Source organism: Sceloporus occidentalis, unplaced genomic scaffold (assembly GCF_023333645.1).
Source record: "Sceloporus occidentalis isolate IW3139 unplaced genomic scaffold, rSceOcc1.0.p SCAF_4, whole genome shotgun sequence".
Lineage (NCBI taxonomy): Eukaryota > Metazoa > Chordata > Lepidosauria > Squamata > Phrynosomatidae > Sceloporus > Sceloporus occidentalis.
The window spans coordinates 119,419,151-119,432,224 of record NW_028316984.1 but is presented as its reverse complement, the minus strand read 5'-3'; the positions used below and the strand labels follow the sequence as shown (position 1 = coordinate 119,432,224).

The 13,074-nt window shown below is 39.1% G+C and overlaps 1 protein-coding gene across 3 annotated transcripts in view; it reads left to right on the top strand.

Moving 5' to 3' along the window:
* NAV2 (neuron navigator 2) overlaps positions 1-13,074 on the top strand; it is a 352,842-nt gene that overhangs the window by 103,204 nt on the left and 236,564 nt on the right. For all 3 annotated transcript variants that reach the window (XM_089521370.1, XM_089521369.1, XM_089521367.1), the window contains exons 2-3: positions 1,610-1,727; positions 11,722-11,774. In XM_089521370.1, coding sequence (XP_089377496.1) covers positions 1,610-1,727; positions 11,722-11,774 — 171 coding nt within the window. The remainder of the gene's footprint in view (positions 1-1,609; positions 1,728-11,721; positions 11,775-13,074) is intronic.

The following is a 13,074-nucleotide window of genomic DNA, read 5'->3' as shown; positions in this document are numbered from 1 at the left end:
ATAATTTTTTGGGGGAGGGGGGATAAATGAAATGTGAATTAACATTGCATCTGCAATTATCATTAAAAGAAGGCCATTAATTCCCTCCCTCAAAAAATCTTCATTGGTTTCCTTTGTTGTATACAGTGAGTTTGAGCCCACTGGTGATGTCACCAGATGATCCTACTTTGATAGTCTGCAGACCTTTGCTATACTTTCTCAAAATGACATGTGCACTACATGACTCTAGCACCCTCACTCCTCCTCTACCCTGTCTTCCATCAGGGACGTAGCCAGGATTTTAGGAAGGGGGGGGCAGACTAAGTGCCACCATTATAATAGGGTTTTAGTGCGGCGGCACAGCAGCACGCACCATTCATTTTTCTAATGGAAGGGGGGGTCTGGACCCCAAGAACCCCTCCTTGGCTACGTCCCTGCTTCCATTTTTCCTCTGCATGCTTTCTTAACCCCGTTTGCCTGGTAAAGGTATCTGTGTTTTCAAAAGCTTGCACACAGATTTTTGTGCCATTTTGGTTTGTCTAATGAAGCTATTAATTACAATATGGACTTCGGAATTTTTATTATCGTCAAAAGAGCTAAGTCTGCATTTGTATGACCCAAGGGACAGCCTCTGAAGATGACTCAGAAGCTATAGCGAATGCTAAATACAGCAGCAAGATTGCTGACAGGAATACCATATAGATAACTTGTAGCAACCTTCAAGGAACTGCACTGGCTGAGAATTCATTTAAAGCCCTAAATGGCTTTAGCACTTCAATACTTGAAGGAATGCCTCTCCCTTTATACACCTGCCTGAGAATTGAGGCCTGCAGGATGGGTCCTGCTCTATCTCCTCTCAGTGGGGCAATATGAAATGGGAGAGGAGCTTCTTAAATCAGGTGGCACCCTGATTGTGGAATCCCTTCCCTTGGAGGTCTGAGTGATACAAATGTTAGTTGTTTTTTTTCTGACCATGACAAAACATGGCTTTTTATTAAAGTCTTTATTTCAAAGTGTAAAAACACATGGTTTTAAATTGTTGTAGCTTTTAAAGTGGTTTTAACTGTTCAATATGTTTTTATCTTATTTAAATTATTTATGGTTTTAACATGGATATGTCTCACATTTTTTAATTGGAATCCCCACCCCAAGACCCCATGATAAAGGACATAAAATATTTTAATAAACAAAAAATACAAATTAAAATGCATACATAAAATATCCTTCAGGGCTTTCCCATTGTGGGGCAGAAGGGAAATATTGAATTCCTTAATATAAATAAAGAAATCCAACCCAGTCTCTCTTGCAGACTGTTTAGTTCCATGTCTGATAACCCATTCAGGCTGTAGCATGTTTAGAAGCTTTCTTTAGTTTCCTCCAGCTCTGATGTCAAATTTCTCTATACAAGAAAGCCCTACTATAATAAGCTGAATACTTGATCAGCACAATGCCTTGAATTTTAATGTTGCTAACTTTGTTTCAGACAGCTCAGGAAAAAGAAGGACATTCTGTTCTAGGAACTGCAAACCTTGGTGTTTCCTTTACATGAATTTAACTGAGAAAATTAGTTTAAAATACAAATTCAGTCAAGTGCCTAATATGTAAACTTCTCACCTTCTCTTCTTTACAGATTTATACAGATTGGGCCAACCATTATTTAGCAAAATCCGGCCATAAACGTTTGATAAAGGACCTGCAGCAAGATGTAACTGATGGAGTTCTGCTGGCAGAAATCATCCAGGTTGTAGGTGAGCAAGTTTGCCTTTTGTCATATTGTAATTTTATAACAATATTTTCTTTGGTGAAAAAGAAAAGAAAGCTTACATGAGGCTGTGGTAGTTTTGATATAGAGACTGTATTTATTTCATTAAAAACTGTGGTAATGATTTGCGGTAAAAAAAACCTCCTGGTAAATTTTCCAGATATACCAATATTATGACAAAAACTAAAGAGAAAGACCCCATGATAGGTTCACTTTAGGGTTGCTATAAGTTGGAAATGACTTGAAAGGCACACAACAACATCAAACAAAGGCACAGAAGAAGATGCACTGTGCTTTCTGATAGTTTAATGGAATATTTTTGTCTTCTTTCTCACTTTGATTGAAATCATTAATGAGTTAAACTAAGCCTGCCCTACTTGGCTTTAGAAACTACTTTTAAGATGATTGGTTTTATGAAAACATTGAGCTAATGAAAAAAATAAATTATCTTTTCAATCAGTTTTTTTAAAAAATGAAATAAAGGAAAGGCTCAAATGTGATATAATTTCTGGTGGCTTCCGTAAGATAGAATTGTGAGATAGAAATGTAAAGTTAAAAGGTAAGAGAAGATGGGATAAAGATCTAAGTGCAATGCCCTCATAACTTTTTACAACCTTATGAATATAGAAAACATTTATACATGTTATACATTTATCAGTGCCATCTAATGCAGTGGTACTAACTCCAAATGTGTAGGATCTCATCCTGCAGTCCTATACATATTGGGAATAAGTGTCACTGAATTAAATGCATATGAGGAGACATATGAGGAGTCATGCATAGGGACAGAGCTGGAAGAGCTTGTTTATAACTTGATAAAATGTAGCTACATGTAAACTGACAGTTCTGGATTGAGCATGAATTGAACAAGTCTAGTTCAGTAGGAAAGATACTGTCGTTTTTATGCCTCAGTCCCCCCATATGCATCTGTATTTATTTGTATAGACATATACTGTATATGCTCATGTATAAGTCTAGAAATTTAGGTCAAAAAATTGTCCCCCAAAACCTAAGTCGACTTATCCATGGACAAATCAAAGATGTACTTGGACTTGTGTATCAGCACTTGTTTATCAGTAATAAAAAGTCTAGCATTCATCCTTGGCTGTCTATAAACAAAATTTTGAAAGTTATATTAAAATATGCTGGATACAGTTAATTGTCTCAGGAGTAATAAAAAGTCTAGCCTCTATGTAGTGCTGGCATCTTCAGCTCAAGTTAACTTCTAAGGGAAGTAAGGATGCCCTGCAACTCACTCCACAGAGGCATTTTCTCTTCTTCCACTTTTGCTAGATCAGTTTGTCAAATTAATTATCTCCTTTAGCAAGTCATCCATATGGTATTGTCACCCACATGGATGGAATGGTAGTACATTGGAGACTCAAAACATCCATTAGTACAAATTAGACTGAACAAGGGGAGAACTTTGACATTTGACATTTTCTGCCAGAAGCATTAGGAGAGACCTAGTTCTTCTCTGGCAAGAGGCTTCCAGAACGGTCCATCTTGACCTCATTTTTCCTATAGTGCCTGGACAGGGATGATATAAGCTTACTAACAAGTAATTTCATTAGCATCTGTAACTATTCCTTTGCTCTCACTTTCTTAACTTGTTAACAGTAATTGACACATTTCCTTACATTTTTAAAAAATCAGAATGATTGGCATTTACGCTTACAAATACATAAGAAGGCAAACTATTGAGATATGCTTTTAAAAGATTTTTTTTGACTGAGCTGACAAAATGGAATTCCTCACTACTTCCTAACAGGTCTATATTGTATATAGAGAAAAATTAGTTTGTAATGTCTCTGCCCTTATGGTCCCAATAAACTTTTCAGAAAAGTTTTTTTAAAAAAAGATATAGCTGTGAAATCAGTTTCTTAGAAAAATACAAAGCTCCTGATAATTACGTGTTGATTAGCATGATAATTACAATTACAACTGGATTAGCTAGAGTGGCTTGCACCCTCACTAACTCCAATAGATGTTAAGATTATACTTTTCAAGAACTTGAATTGTTCATTTGGAGGGGTATAGGAAAGCTAGTGTGGTGTAGTGGTTTTAGCATCGGACTATGACTCTGGAGACCAGGATTCAAATGCCGGCTTGGGCACGGAAACACTGAGCGGCTTTGGGCAAGTCACACATTCTCAGCCTTAGAGGGAGGCAAAGGAGCCCTGGTGGTACAGTGATTAAATGCCAGTACTGCAACCACTCACTCACAATCCACAAGGTTGTGAGTTCAGTCCCAGCCAGGGACTCAGGGTCGACTCAGCCTTGCATCCTTCTGAGGTCACTAAAATGAGGATCCAGCTAGATGGGGGCATTAGCTTACAGTGGTAAACTGCTTAGAGACTGCTCAGTGCAATATGAAGTGGTATATTAATGAAGCTGCTATTGCTGTTGCTCTTTGAACAAATCTTGGAAAGAAAACATTGTGATAGGCTCGCCTTAGGGTTGCCATAAGTCATAAATGACTTGAAGGCACGCACCAGCACAACAGGAAATACATCCTTATTGGCAAAAAAGATAATACAGTCGGCCCTTCTTATACACGGATTTTTTATACACGGATTCAAGCATACACGATTTGAAAATGTTCCAAAAAAGTATAAATTTACCTTGATTTTCCATTTTTATTAGGGACACCATTTTGCTATGTCATTATATTTAATGGGACTTGAGCATACACGGATTTTGTTATACACGGGGGATCTTGGAACCAAACCCCAGCGTATAACAAGGGTCCACTGTACTATGTCTTTGCCAAGGTATCATTTTTCACTGCTATGTAGGATTTTCAAGTTTTGGAAATTTTTTTTCCTTTTAGTATAAATGTCCATACTCAATCCATTTGGTGGTATCTTGAAAAGTAGACTTCCCATGCAAAGCATCCACAAGCTTAGCTGTAGTGTCATTTAGCATTAGTTGCAGAATAATCTAACATTACCTACAGTCTTCTAGCTGACCCATATACATCATCAACTGGTCAGTGATATATGAGAAGAGCCCCTTGGTGATATTTTGCAGAATAACCCATAATTATTTTTAAGGTACTGTAAGTAACCAGAATCCTTTAACTTTTAATGCTGATATGAAAAATGATCTGTTGTTTTTTCATCCAGGTTATTGTAATGCTGTTAAAAGCATGTCTTGTGTGAATGGCTTTTCTTGAAAGAAAAGAAAAGAGAGAAAGAGACCTCGATTGGAAAAATGTTCCTGTTTTGCTGTCCTTTACATCGGGAATATCTGTATGCATCTCTAAATTGGGTGAGGTCTAGAAGAAGGAAAAGTGAGAGGGGAATAATATTCACTGCATATCAGACTTTCAGCATAATTGCAGAGAGGTGGGAAGCTGATAATGTGGCACTGCCAAAATCTCTCAAAATTGTTCACTCCTTTTTACTGCGTGCCACCATTGCCACCACTTATGTGGTGAGACTCATTCACCCAACTATTTTCTTCTGATGGCAACACAATGGGTCTTTTTATCCCATTGCTGCCACCAATATGTGATGGCTACCTCGCTAGCTGGCACCAAATTGCACAATGAGACCCTCGAACTCAGATTCCTCACTTGAGTGACTCCCACACTTTTCCTCTACCTGTGGGCCACTCTGTAGGACAACGGGACACTCACTATTTTTGTGTTCTGAGCAATAAAAGTATTATTAACCGCTGGTAGCATTTGGCTTATACAGTCATCAATTCATGGGGGATCTATTCTGGACCACCCCCACCCCCCGTGAATTGGAAAAATCACTGAAATTTGGGTACAATTGATTTCAATGGCTGTGCAGCCCTGCACGCACACCATTTTGCACACTCCCCACTTGCCATCTGTCAGTAATCAAGACTGCAGATCCCAAGCCTGCAAACAGGGAGGGATGACTATAGTTTTTTAAAATTACTCAAGTGACCACACGTTGAACCAAAACAAAAGAAAGCTTTATTTACAAGATAGTTGGTTACAGTATCTCTCTTCTGGTGGATTCAAAGTTGAAAAGGTGTTTATGTGTTTAAACAGTTACAGTTTCACATTTCACTTTTGACTAAACTCTGAACTTTAAAACTTTGTTGCTACCTTATGCTTTTTCCAGCCACACCAACTCACTTTCAACACTTGACCTCTTTTTAGGGCAACTTGGGTACTCAAAACCCCTTCCCACTGCCCTTTTTCAGCAATATATCTCAGCCACCTTGGATGTTAAAACCTCTCAGGGTCTAATAAACTTATAACCTTCCATTTTGAAGCCAAGCCCTCCCTCCAGTCCATCTGCCTTGGTCCAGGCCTCAGAGGTAGAGAGGAACTGCTGGACCTCTTACTCTTTCCCGCCACCACTCCCTTCTCCTTCTGTGTCATGTCTTTTTAGATTGTAAGCCCGAGGGCAGGGAACCGTCTAACTAAAAAGATTGCACGTACAGCGCTGTGTAAATTTACAGCGCTTCATAAATAAAGGTTAATAATAATAATAATAATAATAATAATAATAATAATATAACTAACTCAAATCTCTATCTCTATCTGCTCCCTATCCAATTCCCTATCTACCTCATACACACTCCACTCTTCCTATTTATACTTGCTGTTGGGAGTAACACTCATCTTTTCTTGGCTAAGATTCCATTGGCTGTTGCCAGACTCACTTGGACATTAGATTGGATGTTGTCAGCACTCCTTTCCTCCACAGATGACTTTCGAATTTCTTGCAGGAGTTCCACTGATGATCATCCCAGATCGTCATCCTCTGTCAAGCGTGTCACTTGCTGAAGTTATAAGGCTATAAAATACACCTTTAGTTTGGGGATAGAAAATCCCCTTTTGTGCCCATACAGTGAGATTTTCCAAACTCTTGATCACTTACCACTGTTAAGAACATTTCTGAAAAGCTCTTGCCAGTTTTTGAATTGTTGTTTCCGAAGGGGCCATTTGGAAACACCTGAAAAATAAATAGAGATCCAATTTAAAACAAAACCTTTATTTAAAACAGACCTACTCCAATTTAAAATGCCAAATGAGTGTGGAAAGAATTGTAAACTTTTGTATCCTACATGTGTATCTAAAGTGATACCATACATTCTTGGTAAAGCTGTAGCAGTGGCTTTAGTGGGGCAGTTGAAGTGGAAACTACACTATCACAATTCTCCCAGCTGTGGTTTGTCACAAGCTTCATAAGGCAATGGAAGAGTGTCTTCTGTCTCTCTGGTTGCTACATCTAGTCCATATTTAGAAATAAGCAGAATTTATTAGAAGACAACTGTTTTCTGTGCTACAGTTGTCATTCCCAAGCAAATACGAATTCTGTGGGTAAAAACTGTGATATGTGGAAAGAAATTGCAATTTACCCTCACAATAATCCTGTGAGGTAAATCAACTTGTTAGAGAGAGAATGGTCCAGTGTTACTCAGCGAGTTTTGTTGCTCAATCATGATCAAAACCTGGATATATTTCTCTAACATGCTAGCAAATAAATGCCTGGTTGCTCCTGAGGTATACATAATAAGAGCAGAGTCAGTATGCCTCTAAATATCAGTTGCTGGGAATAACAGTAGGAAGACATCATTGTCTTTACATCCAACTTGGCCATAGGTTTACAATTAAGTGGTACATGGGAAAGGGATGATGGAAAGGATATCTCTTTGGCCTTTTATCCAGCATGGTTTTGCTGATCTTGAAAAGAGTGTAAGAATGGTGGAGCTAGATCAGAACAATCTCAAAAATGTCTTGACTCGGTTATGCGTTCAGGAAAAACAGGCCATTTGTGCATATTTTTATCTGTTTGCATACACTTTCAGGATTTTCCGTAGCTGCAGTAATGTCAAAGAGTTCTACTGGGAGTGAACATTTTTTAAAAAGGTCCTTTACACACCCTATTAGTGTGATTATCTTTTTGAATTGTGAATATCTAGAAGACAGCTTTCAGCTGCTACCACATCTCAAAGCCTTCAACATGTGTTATTATCAAGCTTTGCAAAGACCAGCAGGATGGCATTAATCATGGTTTGTAGGCAGCAGTAGTAACTTTGCAGGTTCCACACTACATAGTTCCTGCAATTTTTCTTTTCATCTTAGAATATAATCATAACTGGCTGGCTGGCCTTGGTGTTTTCACTAAGTGTTTTCACCAAGTTTTTGACTGTCTCATTTCTTTGGATCTTTTGACACAACTCTGAGATGGGAAAGGAAAGTATTTAATAGGAGATTAACCAATGTTTTCCCTGAAGTTCCTCCTTTCATAGAATCATGGAGTTGGAAGAGAACCCAAAGGCCATCCAGTCCAACCCCCTGCCATGCAGGAATACACAATCAAAGCACCACCGAAAGATGGCCATCCAGCCTGTTTAAAGACCTCCAAAAAAGGAGAGTCCACCATTCAATGAGGGAGCGTCTTCCACTGTCAAACAGCTTTTACTGTCAGGAAGTTCTTCCTAATGTTGAGGTGGAATCTCTTTTCCTTTAGTTTGAATCCATTGTTCCATGTTCTGCTCTCTGGAGCAGCAGAAAACAAGCTTGCTCCCTCCTCAATATGAGACCCCTTCAAATACTTAAACAACATTAAACAAGGCTATATTGTTCCACTCAACCATGCAAACCCACTGGGTAACCTTGGGCAAATCACACTCTGTCAGCCTCATAGGAATGCAAAAGCAAACCCCCTCTGAACAAATCTTGCCAAGAAAACTCCGGTGATAAGATCGCCTTAGGGTCGCCATAAGTCGGAAATGACATGAAGGCACATGGCGTTGCTGGGGTAGGTTGCAATATAGGGTGGCATCAAGGACATTTCTAGGGGGGTGCGGACTGCACAAGGTGACATCTTAGGGGGTCTGCTTGCTGGTGTGTACTATTGAGTCTCTTTGCAGTAGACTGGGACTCCTGGAGACTGACAGTCCTGAGAAGGACCCTGTACATCTGCTGCAAGCACCAAGGATGCCAGCTAGGACATTGTTGGCATGCCATGAACTCTTGGAGGACTCTCCCATTTCCTTATAGTGCTTGGACCCCTTCGAGAATTGGGAACAAGGCAGGTAGACTAAAACAACCCAGGATGCAGACAGTCCTTTTGGGTGGTTCACCAGCCAGTGGGGTCAAGTAAACTAGAGACTTTCTCTTCCACAGTGGTCTGATCTATTCCTGTGGGACACTTGGCCTGGTGGCTCCAAGTCTGGGGTGACAGCATGCGTTGACTTGGGGTAACACTAAGCCCAGTAGTGCTTGTGTCACCCCAAGTCAACTCATGCACTTTCCCTAGTACAGTATACTAGTTATATTTTCAGAGTGGAAGGAATAGGAAAGCATGGCACTGTGATAAAACTTAAGCACATATTGTTATTGGTTTTTAATAGTTAGGTAATTTTAAGGGGGGATATTTTGCATACACACACACACACACACACACACACACACACACACACACTATTTTAACTGTTGTAAGCTGATTTGATTGTTTTAACAAAAAGTGGGGTATAAATAAAAGTTTTATTATTTATTATTATTACATAAATCACATATGGGGAACCCACAAACAGGTCTGGAGTACAGTGATCCCGTTCCGGACCCCACCATGTAAGGCAAGTTCTGCCTATGCTCAAGTCCCATTGAGGATAATGGGGCTCATGTACGTGGCGGCACGGCAGTGCAAGCGCCATTCAGCTTATGCTGGAAACCGCGTAAAAGGCACCCATGTATGACGTGGGTGCACTATTCAACATCTGTAACATTGGAAAATTCCTTTGTTGGACTACAACTCCAGAGTACTCTTTGGAGGAGGGATTGTGGGGGAAATTCTGGAAATTATCGTCTGAAAAAGAAATGCTGCCAAGTTCTGTATTTGCTGGCCATGGGCAGACAACCAACCTACCCCATTTACCATTTGGTCAACAGTATGCTTGTTTCAAAACAGGATCATCCAAAGTTCATCATGCCAGTGGCTAGAGAACAGAGTCAGTATGTGTTGCTAGCTTTAGAATATTTGATTTGCCAGAAGGATTTGTTCTGCTGGTGACTATCATTTCTATATATATGTTTGGGGAAACCAACAGCTGCCCAGTAAAAGTTATTTAAGGAATACGTTATTGTAACATATAGTAGAGGGAATATGCTCACTCTCTCCACATGTGATACTTAATACTATGTGTCTCCATGTAGAAGCTAGTAGTCTTGGAATGTGTCTGTCACTGAAGGACTGAAGCCAAGCATTCCTTTCATGATTCTTTCCCATTATTTGAACTGCCTGTGAAGAAGCAACAAATGCCTGGCCAATCCACATCCTGCTTTAGGAGGGTATTAAGCCACTTAATTTGTTCTTTTGACATGAAGAAGGAGGAAGCCATAACTCATTTTCTGAGACTCTGTGGAATTAATATTTTTAAAAGACCACTATTTTGATCAATGTATGTTTTCACCCAGGGGCCATGTTTTCACATGTACGGTATGCTGTGTAGGAGGAGGAAACAGATATATTGTTGGAGAATATAGTATTACCACCATCAAATTTCTTCTAGTTATGGCTCAGATGAAGAGCATGGAAATCTGAAATCATTTATATTTTGCAACTTAATCTGATTACTGCCTCCACCTCCAAAAAACTTTACCAGTATCCCAACTCCAGTATACCAGTTTATTCCATTAGCTAGAAAATTTCCCTTTTGCCTGGAGGACTGGGATGCAGGTGTTACCCCTAGTTTAACAAGAGAAATAATCTTAATCAGGTACAATTTGAGGTCCTCACTGGAGTATCAAAATAATTGCCTCTCATTCTTTCTGCTTTCCTTTTATGCCCAGTATCATTGATTGTGGCCTGCTCTGTTATGATATTACAAATGAGTTAATGGATTTTGTATGAGTGGGATTGTTCCTACTATTTATTGATACCAACATGTCCTCTGGCTCCATAATCCCAGATAGCAGCATATTTGGCATGTTTAAAAATGGATCTCTGCACTTGTACAGTTCTTTGTGCAAAGGTTACTTCATACTTTGGGGTGATCCCACTTCATGGCTGTCTCGAGCAATCCTGCTTTGTCTTTACATGTTTACTGAATATTCAGACAAGCCAAATGTCTCAAGAAATGGCAGATTTCATTTCTGTGCTTGTTGCTTTTATTTCTGAAATCCAAACATTTGTCAAGTTCTAGTGTGGTTTTCATTTCATGATGGCAGGCCTTCAACCATCAGATTTGTTTGTGTATTTGGGTGTTTGTGAGATTTGAAATCACATGGGAGCCCTGAGATCTTGGAAGAGACCCTTCTCTTGCAGATATATATGGGCCTGTCCTGTATAGATTTCCAGAAAATCTGGGTCCTCTGGGTGGTGGTGAGAAATGGCCCAGCAGGGGCAGCATCCATGACTTTTTCAGGGGAAAATGTCCCAGTAACTGCAATGCCATGTTGAAGGAGCTGAGTAAGAAAAAGATCTGGTTGCTTTAAGAAAAGAGAATATGCTTTGAGAATTATTTGCATTAAATTAGACAGCACTGGATATATTTGCACTATAGGTGCAGATTGTATGCGGCGTCTTCAAAATGTTTCAGCAGAAACAGACAGATTTTATTCACTGCTTGTATAATAAATGAGGATTTTCTTTTATATTTTATTTACATTTGATTTGACTTGCACATGTGCATGACTTATTAACCCAGCCAAGCATGCATTCATGCATAAACTGTGATACGGCTTCCATATTTGAAATAATCAAACTGTTAAAGATTACCCATCATTTTGAGAAATGCTGTCAGGCCAGTTGTCTCTTTTTGAAATGGTGGTGACCTTCTCCAGCTGTCTCTGGAGGAATGGCTCAGAAGAAGAATTCAGTTGGATGGCTCAGTGTTGCACACATTTGTTTTGATTGGGCAACCCCAGCTCTAGGCCATTTGATTTAGTTGCAACAAGTGCTCTGAAAATAACTGGACCAGGTGCCTTTACACCAGGTTTTGTTTTGCTTTGTTTCCAATCACACTTTCTGTTCACTTTTTAGCAAATGAAAAAATTGAAGACATCAATGGCTGTCCAAAGAACAGATCTCAAATGGTAAGTGAAAAATTAAACCCATCTACACTGGATTTTCTGAAACTGTGAAGGCTAGGCATACTTATGAAGAAATAAGTTTCTTTAAGTTCTATTCGACTTACCTTTCTAGGGTTCATGGAAATTCAGAGTATTCATGCAAGTGTATTGAAACCGGAATTTTTAATAGTAAATGGAATTTTGAGAATCATACTGGGAAGAATACAGACTTCTAGTGTATGTGTATTTGCATGTGATACATATGTAAAATAGGTATCATATTTTGTAGGCTTTAAATCAGTTGTCTTACTGTGAAATTCATGTCATACACTATAAAGTGGAGGAGCAGCTAAAGATATTGGCAGCACATCAAAACCAAAGCTCCTTATTGTAAATGTTGGTTTTAAAGGTGTTTTGGTCCTTCTGCTTTTTTTTGAAATGAAGGTATTACCTTTTAAATTATGGCATGAATGTTATCTGTCCCCCCCTGCATCAGAACAGGGATGTTTATGTTGGTTTTAGGTGTAGTAAAGGGGGGGGGGGGGAATCATGGGATGTGTATGTAAGAAGCTTTAATCAGAATAAGGTTTTGAATAAGATGATCCGTTTTTTGATGAGGGGATGAAGTAGCTCAGCATATTGAGCCTAATTGCAATTTAAGGCAGATTTCAGGACTGTAAATATCCCTATGTTGAAATGTTAAAGGTAACAGTGATTTCATTTTAGCATATACATTTGCAGCTTAATCCTTGCTGTGTGAAAAACAGTACTAGCAGATAAAGAGCTGTTTTAAAGAATAACAATGTGAATGGACAAATAGAAGAAGTAAAGAACATGGTTCCACAGGCATAAACTAATTATAAAATAATTAGCTGCAATTTCATAAATTATAATTATTTTTGACCTCATGACATGAGTGATGCTATGGCCTACAGGGATGGGGATGGCTCTCCTCCCTTTGCAATTGCACCCCACTGGCTTAAACTATGGATTTAGATTAATTGCCATTAGAGTTCATAATAAGATGAACTGGTTAAAGGAGAACCAAATAAAAACCAAAATAAAAACCTTTAGCCTAACTGGCATGGACCACTTTTAGCTAGCTTCATCTGGTTTAGTGGCAGGGGCATTCTGATGTAGCAGTACTTTGCCACAGTGATTCAGGTTCCAGTAACATCCCAGATCTAGATGTGGAGTTGTCCTTAAAAACTCCAGCTTGTGGACTGATGGCTTCACTTGCACAGAATTCAGTACCTACAATTCTGACTGGTGCACCCCAGTGGAACCATATTGCCCCATTCCCTAAGGAAATGTAGAGGCTCTC